The sequence below is a fragment of the Egretta garzetta genome, unplaced genomic scaffold (genome assembly GCF_000687185.1).
Source record: "Egretta garzetta isolate BGI_Z169 unplaced genomic scaffold, ASM68718v1 scaffold34, whole genome shotgun sequence".
Classification (NCBI taxonomy): domain Eukaryota; kingdom Metazoa; phylum Chordata; class Aves; order Pelecaniformes; family Ardeidae; genus Egretta; species Egretta garzetta.
The window spans coordinates 4383783-4404787 of record NW_009259586.1 but is presented as its reverse complement, the minus strand read 5'-3'; the positions used below and the strand labels follow the sequence as shown (position 1 = coordinate 4404787).

The window sequence follows — 21005 nt, the reverse complement described above, 5'->3', positions numbered from 1 at the left end:
GTTCCAGTTTGCTCTGGCAACCCTGCCTGGCAAAGCAGACCTCGTTACTGATGGCAGCGTTACCTTGGCTTTTTCAGTCACTTTACCTCTCAATGCCCAGCACTGAAATTAAGCTCACCTTTCACACCCCTGGGGGTTTTGGAAAAGAGCAACTTCTCCAGTTTCGCTTAGTTTGGATGCTCTTGAGATGACGGGTTAAGCTTTAGGCTTTCCAGAGACAGCACTGGACTCCGTGAGCAGTCGTTAGTAAGGGCTCTCCACAGAGCACAGTAGGGAAAACAATTTATTTAACATGCAGCAGAACAAATGCATTTGAGATGTATATACAGGTACGGCTGTTCGGTATGAAGCAGGAACCTCACCCTACACACAAGGAACATTCATAGTTTAATTTCCAAAGCTTTTAACAATGTGTTTCCGCACAGCAAGACTACGGCATCTTTCCATTTGGCTGTACAGCGCGGGCAGCGCGCTGCCGTTAACACTGAGAACAAAACCATTCCGCAGAGAGCACGTGTGCTCTTCTGGCTTCCTCAAAGTCACAGTGAGATTCACGCGTAGGCACCGCCAGCAGTGAAACCTGCTTCCTCGGGACACACTACCCCGGCCTAAGCACTGCCCCACGCCTACTGCGTCTAAAGTGCTGGCAAGAACGTGTCTGAGGCAGGAAGAACTCTCTCCTTGTCTCCTACCCTAGTCCATCGATTTCAGACCGCTTTCTTTAAGGATCCAGAGAGTGTGCCCACCCCTCTCACCTGCCCTCTACAGCAGGGAGCTGACAAGGCTGGGCTCTTCATGCGCTTCAGACCAGGAGTTTACAGCAGGTTCCTTGGCCGAGTTTTGATTCCACATTCAGAGCTCCTGCAACTGCCTGGTGCCTCTGATTAGGGCCTCAGGCCTCTGAATCCGCTGAGTTTTTCACCTCTATTGATTTTTACTTTGCAACACAGTAAAGAAAACTCAACTATAAATACCTCCAAGCTGCATTTGCAGTAACGGGTTTTACAGCCGCCATTAATTCCAGCAGCACTTCCTCCTCTGGAGTTTTCTTCCTACAACAGGCAGGGGTCTCCTCCTGCTGATTTTCTCAGCGCTTGAGCTGGCTGCTCCAGTTCATGGCTTGGTGAGAGCTGCGGCTCGACAGCACTGCCAGAAACGCTGAGCTGCATGTCCGAGGACCTGCCCTGTCTGTGCTTTTGTCAATGGCTGTTAAAAAACCATGTTCATTTAAAACAGTCCGTCTCAAAGCTAGCGGAGGCACTGCTTGAGATTGGAAACTGAGAGGGAGAAGGAAGGGACTGCCAGAATCAAGTTGTGGTGATTTAAACCCAGTTCCTGTAAGACTGGAGCTAGAGGGGTCAGCTCTTCTGCCCCCTGTTAGCGCAGAACACTGATGTCCAGCAAAACTGCTTTGCCCCTTGCGGAGACAATTGCACTTAGCCACTTAATACAGGGAACAAATAAAACAGGGCACGAAACCCAGCACATGCATCATCACGGCCCAGTGGAGCCTCCCTTCCTTTCACTGTCCGCTTGTTTCTATTTAGATATCCTATAGTTCTATTATTTACATCTTGTATTTCATTGTACTCATCTCAATAAAACACAGTATTCAACTACAATAATAATACTGCCTGCGTGAGGGGACGTGAGAGGCATCTCTCCTTGTCCCTGGATTCAGTCACTGCACCTGATTAGCGATTGTAAAGACGCGTCTGTGCTCCAGGTGCTGTCCTCCACCAACACAGACCACTCCTTTCCAGCCCTGTTCACCTCCTCACTGCCCATTTCCTCTTTTCCCCACCCTATGGAATGCAAGGAAGGCAGAAAAATAACCATCCTAACCATTTGCATACAAAACTCAGCCCCAGCTGCCCCGAACGGATACAACAGGGAGGTGGCTGGCAGCTAAAATAAATATAACAACTAAAGATACAGCAGTGTCGCACAACACAGAGCGAGGGTCTGCTTACATTGGCCGTTGGGAACGAAGCAGCGGAGGGGAAGGAAGGGAGCGAAGTGCCATTTCAGTGTAAAAAAAATCAGCGTTCCCTCACGGAGCCAGCATTATTGCTCAACATGCTTAGCGGGCCCGGTCTGGCACTGAGGAGGTAAAAGTCAGAGGGAGGGCACGCGTAAGGGCTCTGCACTGAGGGAGCTCACGGAGGCATCATTACCCCACCAGCCTGTAGGTATCTCCGGACAGCAGTACAGGAACAAGCCAACTAAAGCCCCTTCTGCTGACAGGTCTCCCCTCAAAACACAGTAACTTCAAGTTTAATAGAGTGGAAGATAGAACCAGATTCCCCCAGAGGTCAAGATAAAAGCAGCCAGCCGGGCCTGTTACTGGCTGCCACTCAGTTCATGCTTGGCGTAAATGTTCCAGGACCCCTTCAATGGGGGGCAAAACATTCTGGACTAAAGCTACAAGCAGAGTGGTCAGGACATGTAAACAAAGCGGAACATCACCAGTGGATAGCGTGTGTGTCCCTCCCCACGTCACATTCATTCCAGTCCTGTGGGATCCTTTCCTGGTCCTGTCACAGAGTCTCTGGCAGTGTCCTAGGGTCATAGATTCCCCCACTGCTCTACCGGGGGAAACTGATCCACTTCGCCAACCTCTGTGCTGGGCTGGTCTCCCAGGGTGAAGGTCAGTCTGTATCGCAGCCTCACTTTCTCCTGCAGGAAAGACAAAACCCGAGGGCAACATGAGAACAGCCCCAGCTGCTCCCGAACGAAACATTTCACTGTTACAGCTTTACAGAGTGCACAAGTCTTCTGCTGCACATAGTGGGGGGAAGAGGGCTAAGGTTAAGTTCCTGGAGAGTTCAGCTATTTAGCAACCCTGAGTTATTTACCCTACAGGTTTTATACCACAAAAGCTTTATTGCTTAGCATGGAACAGGAGGAGAAAAGCATGAACGACCTGTGATAACAGTTTGCACATACGTGGCCAGCACCCGTTGCTTAGCTGCTCTCCAGTGAGCCCAAAGAATGCTGCTGCAATAGCTCAGCATTCTCAAAACTAAATTCCTCATCATATGGAAGAAGATAAAACAGTTCCTGTTCTGCAAAATTCCTAGTGAAAAAGTAAGCAGGAGATGGAGCCAGTCCTTCAACGAGGGGATCTCCATGTACCTTACAAAGTTTTTCAACAATCCACCTCTGACATTTATCCATTTGATCTCAAAGCTTTCAGCTGATACTTTAAGGACACTTTTGCTGTAATTCTCAAGTAGTAACATCTAGATTTGTCAAATGATTACAAACTACTTCAGCAGACAGCCCTCAGCTTTATGGAGCAGGCTACTTAAATAACTACAGCAAGGAAAAACAGCTACTTGGATGCTTCCAGCACGATCAGCAGAAAAAAAAAGTGTTAACCAGAGTTAACCCTTTACACAGGTACATCCTCAAAGAACTCTGGAACAGACATGACCTGACAATTGTCTGTTGGTTCAGCTCTGTCAGGCTGTAGCCTCAACACAGCAAAGGATTTCTACAGCACGAGCTAATTTGACATCAGTCTAATTATCACCAAAGCCAGGCAGTTCCAGTGCTGAAGGCAGTCAGAGCTCCTGACACAGCTCCTCACTGCTACCCTTTAAAGCCGAGCCTTATGTGACTGTTGCCCTTTTGCTGGGAGAAATGCACAGGTCCTTCTCACACCTTTCCTGGCTGATGAAGTCTACTGGGGAAGAGCCTCCTCTAGCCCTGAAGTGAAACACCAATGTTATGCAGTCACCACCTCTGGAGTGCAAGTTCGGAACAAATAGCTGTATCTGCTCAAACATTTGGTCTGTAGAATTCAGTTTACATCAAATGCGTCTGACAAGGACAGGATAAATCCCACTGCCCCTCTCACCTTTGTAGGATTTGCCAGAAGCATGACTTGGGTGATGGCAGCAGGCGGCTGGATGGGATTGAATGGAGACAATTCTGTGCCAGAGGGTGGTTGTAACTTCACTTTCATGGACTGCAAATGAAAAAGAAAGTGGAACCTCAGGGATTATCTCCTACCTTGGGGACAATGAAAGATGCATGCACAGGCTGGGGAGATAACAGCACACATCCAAACTGAAAAGAATCAATCCAAACATGAGGATGAGGAAACAAGAGCCAGCCCAGCTTGTACAATGCAACAGGAACAGGTAGACTGACAAGTCAGTCCAGAGTAAAAGCACTGGTCTGGTGAACACCAACAACATGTTCCTATCTGAGTGCTCTTGTGTCAGAGCTTTTAATGTGAACACCTTCACGATGGTAGGCAGACTGTAGCTGAGATTGGGCCAGTTTTCAAAACACAAAGCTGGCTATCCAAAATTACCTAGGTGCAGTAAGACTAGAACGGAAGATATTGTCAGATTTAGGATGTCTTAGAAATGCTGATTCTAAAGACCTCAAGGGTAGCTCTATCCACGTAACAGTCCTGTCATTGTGCTATCTGAGCCACCTTCATGAACAGACACAGCTGGATTGACCTTAGACAGCAAGAAAAATAGGACACTAACTACCTGCAGTTCTTGACTTATCCTTGTTCAGCGTTTTCTGCCTCTGACAACCACCTTCATGTTTTGGAAACAGGCAGAGCAAAGCCTACAGAAAGGCAGAGCCAGGCTGTCCCAAGTCCCTGAGTTCATACTCTGGCCTTCCCGAATGCACAGTTTCACGTTGCCATGGGTCTGAGCCGCGTGTCCCTACCTTCGGCACCGCAGCCTGCAGCACGATGTTCTTCACAGGAAGTGGTGCCGTGTTCAGCATCGAGACTACCACGACCAGCACATCCGACCTTCCCGGCGGGCACTCCCTGGCAAAGTGCAAGAGGATCCGGAAGCCGTTCTTGTCATAGGCTGTCACTGGGAGGGCACTGCCTACGGCAGAGAGAGAAGGGGAGAGGAATGCAGCTTTATGCTGTAGAAGATGACCTGTAGCAGCATCAGGCAATCTGACTGCCCAGCTGGGACATCTCATCCTTTCTCTCTATTTCATAAGCTTTGTCAAGAAGCTTTGCTTTAAAAAATTTTCAGAGAAAGGTGAAAAAATCTGAGATACTTACTGGGTTTAATGGATTCCAAGGGAACATGGACATTGGCCAAAGAAATTTCAGGTGCTTTCATGGGACTGCCTTGCTGCTGGAATGATGCCGGCTGGAAGAGAGGACTTCCTGAGCCAGCAGTGCAGCTGCTTGGGAAAGGAACTGGAGGGGCTCCAGGGGCAGTGGCTGGAAGCCCTGCAGGTGCTATTAACGGGGCAGAGGCAACAGTGGTTGGCAAAGTAACCCCGGGGAACACCGAGGGTGTTGCCATGCCTGGGGTGGCAGTCCTGGAAGAGAGACAGAAAAAACATGGGAAACTGAGCTGAAAGTGAAGCAGGCAATTCACCACAAACCCAGAGGTAACAGCAGATCATGAGGACAAAGCAGTGGCCCGGTGCCAGATAAGAGTCTGTGACTCAGTACAGTCTCGTGTCAGAAGGAAAGCTACAAGGGAAGTGGTGGTGGTAGGGTTAGGCATCACTCCTCTAAGTCGAGAAGAAAGCAGAGCCCCACCTTGGCAAAGGTGGGCAAGGCTAAGATGGGCAAAGGCCTCTGTACTTTAGCAGCCTGTTCAACTTTACACCGCGCATTTGTATCAGGCAACAGTACCGCTGTTGCGCTCTCCCTACTAGTGCCTGCCTTTCCCTCACAGAGGTGGGACCCTCCTATTAACACGTAAACTGAAACCCTCTCAGAAGAAAAATCCCAATCACACATTTCTACCCAACCAGGGGGTTGAAAGTCTGCCCCTGAACCTGATGCTGCAGCAAGCTTGGCTTCCTAACTGCAGAGACAAAGCAACGTGCAGGACTTTCAGTTACCCTTTGGCTTCTTCAAGGAGTTGTCCCAATGCATCCATCTTATGTGACATACTGCTCCCCACAGATGAGCTCAAGTACCCAGGAGCAGCTGGAGTAGTCTTAGGAGGCCCTGCAGGGGCAGCTGGTACAGCAGAGAACACAAATGGTGCTGAGTTTGGTGCTGGGATGCTGGGAGTGGTCTGAGAGGCTGTGAAAGCAGAGGGCAGCGTGACTGACGTTCCACCCGTGGTCTGGGATGTGTGATGGAGAAGAGGGTTCCCTGCAGGGTTGCAAGCAACAGTCACCATCTTCGGATTAAAGAAATCCAGGTCCAACTGGTCATTCTGAAAGAGAAGACAAGCAGATGCTCTAACTCACTGCTTCCCCCTGTCGTAGAGATAGCACTGTTACAGGGGGAGACAGGTTTACCGCAAAAACAGGTGCTGGGTGGCAAGCAGCAAAGTCTGTGGCCTATGTCAGGACTACATCTTATCTGTAATTTAAGCAAAGGAAGTGCTAACATCATGGGGCACAGATGGGAAGCTGAGAAAGCCAGGTTCAGGGATATCTACTCTGTTCAGACACAGCTATCCCAGATAAGCTAAGCCAGGCTTCCCCTCAGGAACAGCAGCCCCTCTACCTGTATGTGTGATCACACATTTCTCCAAGGTGACAAAGTCTGTCCCAAGACTTCTGATAATGACAGTCCCTCCCTCCCCTTCCCCTGAGACCCTCCTTTGTACCTCAAACATGCTCCACTGGTTGTTTTCTGATGTCTCCTTCACTGCTGTAGGGGCTGGATCATTCAGGCCTGAAAGGGAAAATAACAACTAGGTAACTAAAGGAGAAAATGAGTTAGGTGTCATCCCTTGGCAGTTGTTTCAGTACCGTCAAACTACTTGATTCAGCTCTGTCAAAGCCCAAGAACCTGATGAAAGACTGAAATGGGCTGCAAGTCTATGATGAGGAAAAGAGACTGACAGCACCAGTAGCTGACAGTCATCCCCTACACACAGCTCTTCTAACCCTTCCTGATCTGCAGTGTCTTCTGCTGTTCATATCTGGGGTCCACAGGCAGAGACTCTGCAGGCTCCTATACGCAACCCCTCTAAGGCACCTTGCTCTTTAGCACAGCTACAAAGTCAGGGGTGAAGTCTGTGCCAAACTGCAGCCTGCATGTCCGAGCACCTACAGAGATCAGACTGCAGTTACACTCAACTGTTATTTCACTTGCAGCCTACTCTGGGAAGATCACCATTTTTAATACTGACTCACTAACCAGGTCTTACATTCAGGATGATGCAAGGGAGTGTCCCCTAGACTTCTCTAGAAACCAAAGGCATCTTGTGCTCCTTTTAGGTATGCCACATGCACAGCCAGCCCTCACACTGAAGGAAGAAAGCAGGCTTTGTTAGGCATGGATTGAATAGCCCTTTTCTGGGCCCCTCGGTGTCTTACCTAAGCACAGAAGCTCCTCATCCAGCAAGGACAAGGAGTTGGCTGTGCTGCTCTGCTGAGCGGGTGCGGCTTCCACTTGGCTAGAGGAACTGCTCCGCAATTGTGAGACCGTCTGGGGAGGAGGTGGGAGAATGGGGATTTCTGCTGGGGCTACTGTGGGGGCTGGCGTCAGGGTGGTGGGTGGCATTGGAGGTGGCGGGGTGCTGGTGACATCCAATCCAGCAAGGTCAATGAGGGTGTTGAGATTACTGGTGGAGTTACTCCCTGCAGCGGACAGGAGAAGAGCACTACTAGGAAAGAAGGCAAAAGGCTCAGAGCAAACCCAATGTACAGAAGGAATTACCAGAGAGATGGTTTAGATAACACACATCCTCATTTAATCATGGCTTATGGCTCTTTATAACAGAGAAAGCCCACATGCTTTCCACCTATTTGCTGTCCACAAGCTACTTAAAATCAACCCAGATACTTAGGAAATTTCTATCTGAAAAGCAACATCTGCTCCAACCACTGCTCTTTCCCCAGTGCTTCCTCTAGCATAATTCATAGTCTTTTCAAAATATTTTGAGCTCAGATGAGGCTCTGGGAGATCCTACAGAATTACAATAAATAAAGGCTACCAGACCGCTAGAGAGCTGAGGAAAATTCATATTGTCTGGATCTAGAATTCCCTTCATATTTAGGACCATCTCATCCCAATAAGATGCTGTCAGGCAGCATTATGCATTCCCCTACTGCTCTCCATGCAGAAATGTGTACGTGACTCCCAAACAGTAATTCTGCCACACACGTCCCGACCTTCAATGGTGAAACTGCCATGTGAAGTGGGTGACTGGCCTAAATTCACAAATAGAATTGCCAGCAAAGCCAGGACCCCTGGCCTGGCTCCCACTCTCCTGCTATTGCCCTTTTGATAAAATCATCCTCTTCTTACATGTCACCATTAAGACCAGGACAGATGTGGAGAGGAAAATGTATGAGAATTTTCAGCCACACAAATCGTTCAGATGCAGGCTTGCTGTCGATGTTACCAAAGGTTTCAATAATATGGAACGAGCAGTGGAAAATGCAAAGCTGCAGCACTGTTGCTCATGTCCAGAATTGTCTATCTACTGCTTAGAAGCTGTCTTGTCCCACTCTGATTCACAAACTGTTGGCCACAAGGACCACCAATAGCCTACTTCACCACAATTAATAGGAAACCCCGTCCAAAAGACTTAGTATTGCAGGATTCAAAATTAAACAGTTGGCTTCCCAGGAACTCACCTTCCACTACAGACATCACAGGGAGATCCACTTCACCATTGACCACTTGTCCCTCTATTATTTTTTTATAGGAATTTATCACACGGGATAAATTGTCACTGGCCTGCAGAATATCCCCTACATGCAAGAGACAAAAACAACCTCCAAGACTTTAGTAACTCTGCTCCTACTAATGCTGAGAGTACTCAGTTATCAACTAAATAATAATCAAGAAAAAACATAATTATTTGGCTATGAGCTCCATTACTCTGTCTTTGCCATGCTTCTCTAAGCAATACCCTGACCTTTCCAGGTCCCTGCACATTACAGTAACAATGAAAAAATGAGTCCAAGGCTTTGTTCCCCACAGCAACTCCCTTCCCCTTCCAAAGCAGCAGCTGTCTCCCATTATCACCCCCAGCCTCCCTAACCACCAACTCTACTGTTAAGTTCTTGCCTGAATTTAAAAGATAAGCATAAAGAGGCAAGGATCTTGTCTTTTATCTGCTTGCTCAAAGCAAAGTGCATTCACAGCGAAGAGGCGTCTTTACAGCAGCCATTCCCTTGCTGAACCCTTGCACAGTCACAGGTCACAAAAGCAATTAAAAAAGAAGTGCAGCTTCATTTACCCAAACTGCTGTCATTATCCTCCGTCTCACTGGCCAGCTTGAATAATGTCCGTCTTTTGGTTTCACACCTTTCATAGAGCTCCTAGGAAGACAGATTAGGACAAAGGGTTTCATCAGCCAGGAGCCACTGTCAGCAATGCCAGTCAACACAATGACTCCCCAGGCATGCGCTGGAAAGCCCAGAACAGAGAAACGAGTCTCCCAGAGTTGAATGTGCCAGTGGGGCTGGATCACCAAGACCTCCTGCCCCTGCCCTTTGAACAGAGCTGCGAAGCATTATGTTAGCCTGGGAGTCTAAACACAACCCCCATTTTCAACACAACATCTCTCAGTCCTCCCTCACATCAGCACTTACAGCTATCTCTAGTCCAAAAGACATGTTCATTCCTTGTATTACAGTAGTCCCTAAAAGCCTGAGGAAGAGCAGAATCGTGCTTCAATAATAATGCTTCAATTGTCCTGCAACCACTACTCCACACAGAAGAAAGGTGGCAAGAAGGAAATGTTTCACAGAAACAAACCACCTTCTTACCATCGTTTCAGGAGCTTGTTGTTAAAAATGAGTAATTTTAACTTTTAAAATCACATAAGGTGCAACTCTTCAAGGTCCTGGGCCTATCCAACCACCCCTGGTGGCTGTTTTGATTTTGACCTTTTTGATGTTCTCCCAACCTTGTAAGACTAGCTAAAACTCTTCCTCTGAAGGAGAGGACATACTTTCTGTCCCACTCAGCCTTTAGTTTATTCATCCATGGTGCTGTAAGGGACAATTATGATCTGCAATCAGTGCGTCCTAATAGGAGCAAGAATTACAAACTGCAGCTTCTTGATTCTGCCACGCTGCATCTTTGAGGAAGAGCTGTACCTTGCTTCAAGCATGTTCAAAACCAAGCTATTACCCACTGAGTCCTTTGGTGAAAGGTGTTAAAAACATGGTTATTTTCTTTCCTGCTGTTTCCAACAACTGCCCTTGTTTCTCGCCATTGTCCTCCATTTTACTGCACTGTTTGTAATTCTCTGCAAAACTCAAGTCTGTAAGAAGAAGGAACTGACTCCAGGGTTTCTGGGAAGAAGGAGCAGCTCAGACCCACCTTCATAAGCTCCCTATCGGCTTCTGACGAGTCCTCCTTGCTGTAATGAACCAACATCTCATTCAGCAGCTTCACATTGTTATTTACTTCCTCCAGTGTGTGCATGCGTTTTGTCACTTTCTGAATCCGAGCCTCATCCTGCCAGGCATAAAACACAGACATAAAAACTAAGTTTCCTTGTACAGGTCTCCAGCATCACAACAGCAGGTATTATCTGTAAATCATGTCAAGTAATGCCTATTTAAGGTTAAGCACCAACCCCAAAACCTCTCCATTCCTGTGAAACTTCATTTATTTTATTATCTTTTCATCACCATTCTGAAAAGATAGAAAACCCTGTATTTCAAAAAAGTCTCATTAAATACACTTTAATGTATAATTATACCACTAGAAATAGAAAAGTTCCCAAAAGTTCCTTTCTGACTTTTTCAGAAGATTTTTTTTTTTTTTTTGGTCACTTGATGCCATTTTATGAAAAAGATGTGTTTGAAGCAAAACATTTACTAGGAACAACAAGCACTCTCTGGTAGAAAATATCCACCTGTCTCTAATTTGAGATTCCAGCTAAAGATGTAGGACAGTCTGCCCTGGAGACAAGAGAAGCTTGAATGGAAACATTTCAGTAACCTATACATCCCCTTCAGTCTAGAAGCTACCCTTTTTTTTTTTTTTGCCAGAATCACAGTGAGTCATTTCCCGGACTCCAGAGTTTTTAATGACGGCCATGGGTGGATGCATCACAGCTCTACAAACAGGAAGATGCTTCCATGAAGCCTGTGTGTGAGAAGACCCAGTCCAATGACTCAGTCCTCAGTATCCAGGGGTGGTACTGCGATGCTCCCACCAAACCCTGATGTGAATAACCATCTTGAGTGATGAGAACATAGTTAATTACAACAAGGGACATTCAATCCTTGCCCCTTCTTGTCCTGTCCTCCACCAGAGACACCAACTGGACACGTTTTTTCTGATACTAACATCTCCCAGTTGTGAGCAGGAGTCAAAATTACCACACATTCATATCACACAGAGCCCAACTAACTCATCAGATGGCACCCCCTTTATGCTGGTAACCACAGGGATTAGATGCAAGTTAGCACTGTTAGAGGTTTTAAAAAATAATAAAAGGCTGGATGTTGCTGATGGTCGGTCTCATTCAGTCCCCACAACTTAACTAAGGAATGCACTAACACCGTGCTCCCGGAGCTTGAAAAACCCAGGTTCTGCCATTCACATGACCCTAAAGCTCTGCCATTTTGAAGTCAAACTGCTTAAAACCTGGAAAGCAGACTGCTGACTGGACCAATCCTACAGGAATTTCTTACCTCTTTTACCATGGATTTTATAAGCTTGTTGGCCTCTTGTAAATCATCTGGGTTTTTGCTTTTCAGCAGTTTGGCTAGAAGCTGTAAGACGAGAAGAGGATATTCAGGAAACAAATAAAGACCCTTTGGCAAAGGGAAACGGCGAAAGGAATTTAAGTGAACAGTTTGGGGGGAAAAGAAATACAGCCCACTATTACAAAGCTTACACAGCTTTCATAGTTTCAATGACGTCAGCAGGAGTCATTTATGGTTTATTATTTTATGTGAGTTGCTGCATTCTTGCTTCTACACAGGACATAAAATACTGTGAAATCTCAGAGACTTCTGATGCTAGATAATTATTCCTCCCATACATAATTTTTGGTCCTGTGTGTGAAATGTTCTCTGCCTTCTAGTACTACAGCAGGATGGCACTTTAACCAGGAATAACCTCATAATGGTAACACAGACAAGGCCTTAACTGCAACTTCAGACTAGGTAGGTGGACAAAGCAATGAATTCTGCGAAAGTACACACTGTCACCCCAAAAATAAAAGCCAAATTAGTATACTTTACTTCCTTATTCTAAATGTGCATTGAGTAATCACTTTTCATTAATGATTATGATACAAGTCTTCACTGTACCTTGGATTTCTCCTCATCATCAAACACAGGGTTTTTGGGACGAGGCGGTGGAGAAGGAATCAGGGTTCTGTCTGCAGGAATCACAGGATCAAACATAACGATCCCTGAAAGCAGAAAGGGAACTCATGTGAATTTGCACATGCAGTCACACCAAGCAGTGCACCCCGTTATTCACAGACTGCTACCAAAGCAAACACGCAATCTGTCCATTGATACTAGCACACTGCTCTAACGAACAATATAGGATCAAAATCACTGAGCATGCTAGCTGGAGAAACGAAGTTTTCTTTGATAAAAGCCAAAACCCCAGCAAATGTGTTGCCATGTCCATATTGCTCCTCTAATAGCTCAGTATAATCAATAGCTCTCCACTATTTGTCTTTCCCCCTTTCACTTTAGCTGTTGAACCACTAAGTGAAGTCCCAGACAATCCAGCTTTGTGCAAACTCAAGTGCGTGACATTTGTTTGTATAAATGAGCTGAGCAGGAAAGTAGACAGCAATGCGAAACAGGGTGATGAGCAGGCTCCTAACCACAAGTGGGGAAAGAGCCAAGCTTCCTGCTTGTTCCACTGTCAAAACCCTAGATTTCTGCTCTACCTCAAGAGCTTTCCTGGAACCAAATTTCCTTGTGTTGAAACTGCATGCTTCCCAGCTGAGCTTTTTTCACTGTGCCTATGTAAGAAATGTGTATCAGTTGAACTAAAGGTACAATTGTAAAGCAATCTAATTAAAAGAACACAAAAGGCTACGCAGAGGCTCTTATTTCACTTCAAATTAGCCTTGTTCAAATCATTTAATAACCAGTTCCAGAAAAATCTCAAAAAAGGGCCTGCAAACCAAACCAAAAGTATTTGCAAGGTGTTTAACTAATCTAGTTAAAAAAGCCAACCCAACCCAGCCCAAGGCATTTAAACTTAACGACAAGCTTCTCAGGCAATTTCTCCCTTTTCTGTCTCCCCTCAGAGCTTGCCTTGACACCGTGTAATTAGAAGCTGTATATTTTGTGACACTCCTGCTTAAAGCACAGGCTGGAGAGGATGCATGAACAAGCAGCTGACTTCCTACCTTGTCGCTTCAGCATGTAGTAGGCATCCTTGATTTTGGATTCTTCTGGCAATGCCACTGTCCAGCTATACAGCAATTCAATGACTTTCGTCTTCACTTTCTCTGAGACTCGGTCTCCCAGGTACTAAGAGCAGAAAAAAAGATGTAAACTCTCCACATTCTTAATTTCTTTTTAAAAATAAAGCCCAATCCCAGAGAATGGAAGTTCAGTGACATACATTAGAAGGTGTATAAGCCAAGTTCCAAGATGATCTAAGACACATCTTATCAAGAAGAGAAAATGCTCCTCTAATATATTTGGAATAAGAGTGAAGAGAAGCTTTGTGATTCTCTTCAGCAAAAGAAAAAGCAGCTATTCTGTTGGTTCCATGATTTTGCTATTTAAAAATTACAGGAACACAGATAACCACTCCCTCCCCTGTCTTATGGGAAAGAATCTGGGAATACTTTGCTGCACGAGCCATGCCATGGAGTGCCTCTGTCTATTTTTTGCCACATTAAACTGTTTTGATCATGAACGTTGAGGGACTTAGCCAGGCAATCTTTACACAGCAAGTCAGCAGCAGAGTGAGGACTAGAGCTCTATGGTGTGTTGCAAAGTCTCTTGTTTTAACCTCTGCATCACACTTCTCTTCCACTGACGCTGGAGTTTTGTTTCATTTTTAAAAAAACACAGCTCAAGCTTTAGAAGCCCTTGAATTACATGAAGGATTAGAATAGTACCAAGACTATGTACTGATGATAAATAAGTACAGCTTACTGAGAAAAAGAGTAAGCAGAGCATAAAAAAAACCCCATACAACTTAGCTAACACATGCTCTTGAATATAGGCTAATAAATGCAATGAGCTAGACAGAGCACTGCAAACATTTTGGATGTTGCTTGTAGCTTACAGAGGCCAAACAAAAAACAGATAGAGCCATAAGGCTCAGGGACTAACCTTTGGAGACACAACTTTTATTAACTCGTTTAAAAAGCGAAACTTCCCTACTTCATTATGAAATCTTCTCCCACAGTTCTTCATACAAGCTTCTAGCACCTGCATTCAAGTAACAAAAACAGGGGCTGAAATGAACCGTACAATAACAGTGTAACTATCTTCTGCTTATAGGGGGTACTGAAGGAGCCATGCCAGTGAAACACGTATTCCTGCTCTGAGGTACAGGCATGACTCTCCCATCTTTAGGGATGACCCATCAAGACAGGCTGGTCTCCCACCCTCAGACAGGTATATATGGGTCTAAGTTATCTCACCATTAGGTCTCATTACAATGAACACAAATCTTGCCTGAAGATAACAAAGTAAAGCAGATAAAACTAAACCAGAGTTATTTCTGACTGCACATTACAATGAACACAAATCTTGCCTGAAGATAAAGTAAAGCAGATAAAACTAAACCAGAATTATTTGTGACTGCGCCACTATGCTCCCTCTCACTGTCGACCCCCGCCCAGCATTCAGCCCCAGAACTAGCCCCCACTAACCCCACTGACACACACTGTGCTCCCGTATACTCTGCACAGATGATGTAAAATGATATATAACTGGATTTAAAAGGAGGAGTAAGGACTACCTACTGTCAAGGCCTGGACTGCTTCCCATTCCTGTGGTGACTGGATTTTATGAGCCAGGAGTCTCACAGCTATCTGTGGCCTGAAACAAAGCAGATCCCCATTACAAACAAAGCAGGTGAACATGCTGAAGGATTTTCAGACTTTCACAAATTCTACCGTTTAAACAAGATGCCTTTCACACAATTAAAAGAAAATGCTATTTAGTGCTTTTTCTCTTTCCATCAGTGCACAAAGGCTAACAAGAAATATTCAGGGCATTTTTTTAAGCCTGGGTGTTTGCACATACGAAAGGAAGCGAGGGCTGGTAGCCTGAGCCAGCGATTCCAGATTCCTCCTTGGGAGGGGCCAAACAACTCCCAGTACAGTCCCCAGCCCAGGAAATCACTTCATTTCTCTTGCATTAGTTTCCTTTTTCCAGAAGAAAACACTTCTTAGCTCACAGGAATGCTGTGACCCAAGCGGTTTTCTCACTTAAGCCTTGTAAAGATTTTAAGGATGTGAAGCCCCATCAGGCACTAAGAGTTATAACCCCACTTTACAGACTGGCAAACAGAGTAACTTTGGCTAGATGAGAACCGTGCAGCTGCAGAAGCTGATGTTAGAGGCAGATTCTGAATTCCCATTTTTCTCATGCTCAGTCTGTGTATAAGCCATGCTGCCTTTCATAGAAGAGAAACCACACTTCACAGCATCTTGTTTCTTTTGTAGCCAAATCTTCCTTGCCATATCAGTATATATAAAAGAAAACATGACAGTTTGATGATAAAATGATATATTTTAAACTGTGAATGTTAATTTATTAGGTCTAGAGCAGTTTGGGACACCCACCCTTCAAGTTCTTTGTTGATCTGGTCACAGAATCCAATGATGTATTCCCAGTCTTCTTGCCTGTTAGATGGGTTAGTGGCTTTATCTTTGGTAAGGGAAAGAGAACATATTTTCAATCAAGCAAAAGAAACAGTACAAAAGGTCACGCGTTTCCTAGAGAAAAGCATTTGACATCCATTGCCAACTATAAAAAAGGTGAAAGAAGTTCACACACGGTATGTCTGTTGAGGGAAAAGGGTGTGTCCAAGTTGAAACATCCAAATATCCAGCAAGAATCACTGCCTTCCAAAAAAACCAGGTGCCAAATCTCAAGTACTTAGAAACATGCTATTTCCATACTCTAAATGAGAGTAGAAGATAAAATATTTGACCTCACACAGTTTCCCTCTGCCTGAAATGCTATCTCCTTCTATTTGGCTGTAACATTAAACACCTTAAAGGCTAAACCCTCACACTTTCTACATAGGAAATAATTTTTGTATTCCCTGGGAGTTTTGTAGAAGTAGAGCTGGAACATCAGATGTTTAATACAAGTCATTTAGCATTAAGACTTGTTTTTAGAGTGCCAGCTGATTTGTTGGATGCCTTGGCATTTCTCCTGGGAATTAGGAACTGAAATTTATTATTATACTTTGAGTTGTTCTTGCAAGTAATAAACAGCACAGCCTGTACCTGATCAGGAATTCAAATCCTATATGCTCAAACTGAGAAACCGATGCTCTACTGACTGGGCTATTTCAGGCTCCTGAAGGATCCTCCCTTGGGTACCAGGACCTCGCTTATTGTACTGATTGCAGAATAGTGAGGCTATCAGCATCTTTTTTTTGTTATGAATGCATCTTCTCCATGTATTCTACTTAACTCTGATGGAACACTGAATTTACAGCAGACAAGATTCCTGCTTTAATCTAATTTTCCAGCCAAGATGACTGGACATGATGATTTTTCTTCCTGTAAGGGAAGAAACAACAAACTGTAGCTATATATCTAAGGTGGGGCATTTAAGAAGCCTTCCTCAAAATTTTAATGGAAATAGATACAGAAAAGAAAATACTGCCAGATAGTGTAGAGCAGGGAAAGAAAGACAGGAAAAAAAAAACCCAACACACATCCCTGCACTTTCATCAGAGAAGGAAGCATAACGAAATAAACGTATGCTACATTACAAAGTGTAATTTTTTATCGTAATTTCAACATATCCTTTTACCTTTCCACAGGCAGATAAAAACAGCTGTCAAATATCTACTCTGAAACCTCACTTTCACCATGCACCTTAGTCCTCCTACTGTGGCAGTCCTAGAAGGTTTGCTCGTATTTTCCTCCTCACGAAAGGATAGTTGTAAAGCAATTTTGTAAATTGTTCCATGCATTGCATGTGCGGGGGTGAATCTCTGTGCCCACTGCTGACATTCATGGGGCCCTAGATAAGCAAAAGGCAGCAGCCAGGGAGAACTAACTGTAGGATCACATCTTGTTGCATTAGCTAAGCTACCAAACTACTTTTTGAACTCAAGAGATTCAAGGGAGGCTTAGTTTAAAAGGCAGCTGCTACAGAGCCAAGCAACTGTTCAAAACATATGTGGCACTTAAACCTTATTACCACACTCACAACTGCTGAACACCCTGGAAGCATCATGAAACCATGGGCTCAGAACAATCTAAGGTCTTTTCATGCAAGTCAAATGGTATTGGACACGGTTTGGTGCTCCAAAGCACCTCTGCTGCTCTGCAGGCCTCAATGAAAGAAATAATGGTTCTTGGCTGGAGTTACTGGAATTTAATAAATACAGGAAGAGCACAAACAAGTAAGGACACTCAAGTAAATGAACTCTTTGTTGGATGCATATCCTGAAATTGGGAAAGAGATCTGGTACAAACAGGAAAATGTAACCAGCATTTCCATGTTCTAAATGTTAATTTTAAAGCTGTTCTGAACATTTCCAAAGATTTCTTGGAATGACACTAGATTATTTCACACTCTGAGATTTGGTTCAGATTCATCTAAGTTTTTGCACCAAAAGCTCTCACATAAAGACAGTAAAGTCTCAGGAGAGAGAGATTACTGAAGGGGAGTTATGATCCACATGAAGAAACACCCTATTTCTAACATTCATAAAATCTCCACGTGAAAGCCCAGTTCACAGGGGTTAATAAGCTTGAACAGAATTCCTGCCCTGGCTCTGGAGATCGATGTGTTTGCATGGCAGCCCACACCGGTGTGTATGGATAGCTGAACTGATTTGGATAGCAATCTCAGTACAGCCACATGAACACAGCATCCCAGGTGAACTAAATTACCTTGCTTAACCTTTTCAGGACACCCCTATAAGAAGCCACATCACATCAATGAAAGCATAACCTAAAACCTTCTATTTTTATGCAAAACACTTAAAATGTGGGCAGGGAGCTCCTCTGCACTGCCTTATAAATACGCTTCAACCCTTGTATGAAAGGATTCATTCCAGGAAGAAGAGTTTGGTGCTCCGGAATACCAAATCCTTAGCTCCTCTGTTGAAACTGCCAACAAAGGCATGGTACCGGTTATGAAGTTTGCTTTCAGAGACACTTGTCTACCAGCAGGTCCTATCCTGAAAATCCCACTTCACGTTGGTAACCAAGTGAATCTGAATTAGCAACCTGGGAACATAAATCTCAGCACTACCCCAGTCTTGCCACCATCTCTGCCTTAGCTTTCAGACACCACTGTGCTTAGGACACAAAGTTGCTTCACATCTGACCCAAGCATCAGAGCCATTCAGCCCTCCCTTGCTCTGCTAGACCTTGAAATGCTAATGAATCAACATTCAGATGCCTCATTAGATATGAAACAAAGGTGCTTATTTTCTCTATAGACAAACGATGTTGGAACGCAGAGAACCACAGCCCATTAACTGACTGGTAACAAATGCTTGTATTTTCCTGCGTTTACTTCTCTACTGAAATGAGGCAAACGCCATCCCAGGTCAGGCTTAGCATACGAATTGGGAATCTCCAGCCCAAGCATATCCAGTCTAACAGTTAGATTCTGTTTGTATCCCCAGGAGAAGGAGAATGCTGACCCAGGACAATACAAGGAAATCCAAATGAAGGCAATCATAGTATTTCATCTATCTGCATCTACTACATAGCTAGACATTGCCTAAGCCTGACATGAATGTGATACAATAAGCTTCCTTTTGGATGCAGGAGAAAAGGCAGCGCTAAAGTCAAAGGATCCAGCTGTGTTTGTACAACTGACATTATTTTCTAACCTCCTCTTCTATTTCAGCTAAGTGCAGAAGAAGAGCCTGCCGGCAAGGAGAGAATAGAAAGAATCACCTTCTCTCATCCCAGCTGCCTGAAATGAGGCAGGAGACATGAAGATGCTAGATCATCACTGGCTGAAGTGCAGATCTTGCTGCAGTATTAGGACACGAGGATGATGTTACTTCATGGGTCCATGACTCCACCTGATAACAGAGACAGGGCAGCGTGGAAGGCTGCATACCACCAGTCCAGAGAAAAAAAGAAAAAAATCACTGGCACGAAGAAATTTTCCATCTCCCTGTGACGGGAAGTTGGCTGTGCTGCTGAGCAATTCTGGCCCTTCCCTGTAGTAAGGGCACAGCCGGTGCACACCCTCAAGGTTAGTGTTAGACATGGCACAGCTTTGTGATGGTTACAAGAAAAAAAAAAAACAAACCTCAGAAGGCCTGGTGAAAGTACTCAAATGTACCAGCCTTTCCACTCTGCCTTCCTGGTCTGCACAACTCCTCTGGTAATTTACGTCGACTAAATGTTCCATGCTCCCCTACAATGGGAGGAGCGATATAATCACACCAGCACAAATCACTGTAGCAGTGACCTGGCATAAATGCATCCTCTTAAATGAGCGCCACACTCAAGCCTTGAAAAATGTGTACACCTCTGCAATCAGGCTCACTGCAATATTTCTTGTGAGTAAGGCCTCTGCAACACTACCCTTTAGCATATGTTCTCTGGTGCAGAATATCCTACTGCTTGGGGAAGGAGAGATAACTCCTCTCTTAACTTCCACAATTAAAAAATAACCCCACAGAACAAACAAACAGGAAGCTTTCCAGGCTATACAACCTAAAATATCCTTCCTACTAGAGATATTTTCACACACAAACTGAACTTGGTGAGTCAGTTCTCCTCAGAGAAAGATTAAAAGGAAGGGATGTGGGTGTTTCTTCATGTGTCTCACTGGCTACAATAAAAGATATTGACAAACTGTGGGAGTTCAGAGGAGGAGCAAAAATGGTGAGGGGACAGAAGGGATTGATCTAAAATGAGAAGTAAAAGCTGAAAGCATCATTTAGCCAGCAACTCCTATAACAGATGATGATACCATGTATGTGTTTGAATTTTATACAAAAAAGCCAAGAAAGAAAAATAATTATTTAATCTTGTTTATGGAAGGATAACTCCAAAAGGGTAACAAGTTTTATACTCTAAGGTATTTAGGGTAAGCACCATCTTCTGCTGTTTGTCTGGTACCCAACTTCTTAGGAACTTCACTCACCACTGTAATCAAACAAATAACTATTAAAAAAAGAAGAAAATCTCAGCAACACGCTAGGCATGTGCGGGAGAGCCTCCCAGAGACAGCAGCAGGAGCCCCTGTGTGTGGATTATATGAAAAACAATTGCTGTTATGACTGATTCATTCAGGAATTGCCTTCTGATCCACCAGCACTGGGACAGGATCCCGCAGTGCTAGGTTTTGTACCGCCAACAGCCCAAAAGCCAGCCATGGACAGCACAAGCAAACATACAGGGAGGTGATACTCAGCAAGGGCTGTGGATGAATAAGCCATGGGTCTGTCCCCCCCATCTCTAATGTTGAAGATCCTGTGATTAAAAAATATCTTATCTTGACAAAGGATTTTTAAATATTCCAGTGGGTATGGAATAGACATCCTACTCTGAAACTGCAGCTAGACATAAAGCAGTTTGTCTGCTTAAAAATCACAGTTGTATAACACATGAATACAATTTATTTGTGAAATCCCTACAGTTGCCAACGGCCGTACACTTAGCTAACCAAAATTCAGGCGAAGGAAGAAGAGACAGCAGGGACAGACACCTATCATGAGCCTTCATGGTCAAAAAAACCCCCAAAAGCCTTGCAGGTGCTGAGGACGGTGAGCCCTCAGCACCTGCCCATTCCTCACACCTCCCAACAAACCTGCACCATTCCTCACACCTCCCAACAAGCAAATTGATGATTAACGGACCCGACCCGCTGCTGTGCCCCCACAACCACAGTTCTGCACCTCTCCTTCACCGATGCTGTCGCGCCGAGGGCGCTGGGCACCAGAGCGG

The 21005-nt window shown here is 44.7% G+C and overlaps 1 protein-coding gene across 1 annotated transcript; it reads right to left on the bottom strand.

The window, feature by feature from the left end:
• Positions 1-300: 300 nt before the first annotated feature.
• On the bottom strand, positions 301-20312 carry GGA3 (golgi associated, gamma adaptin ear containing, ARF binding protein 3). Its single transcript, XM_035893318.1, has 17 exons — positions 18996-20312; positions 15678-15762; positions 14853-14928; positions 14215-14313; positions 13275-13398; positions 12208-12311; positions 11584-11664; positions 10259-10396; positions 9168-9249; positions 8560-8676; positions 7294-7557; positions 6579-6646; positions 5857-6179; positions 5057-5322; positions 4702-4871; positions 3866-3976; positions 301-2679 (listed from the first exon to the last, which is right to left on the bottom strand). The coding sequence occupies exons 1-17, from the start codon at positions 19033-19035 to the stop codon at positions 2569-2571; spliced, it is 2259 nt and encodes a 752-aa protein (XP_035749211.1). The 5' UTR covers positions 19036-20312; the 3' UTR covers positions 301-2568.
• Positions 20313-21005: the final 693 nt, after the last annotated feature.

Coding starts and splice junctions, on each gene's coding strand:
- GGA3 (XM_035893318.1), bottom strand. CDS start 19,035: ATGTCTCCTGCCTCATTTCAGGCAGCTGGGATGAGAGAAG. Junction 14,929..15,677: donor ATCAACAAAGAACTTGAAGG/GTGGGTGTCCCA, acceptor GCTTTGTTTCAG/GCCACAGATAGCTGTGAGAC. Junction 4,872..5,056: donor CTTGGAATCCATTAAACCCA/GTAAGTATCTCA, acceptor TCTCTGCCGTAG/GCAGTGCCCTCCCAGTGACA.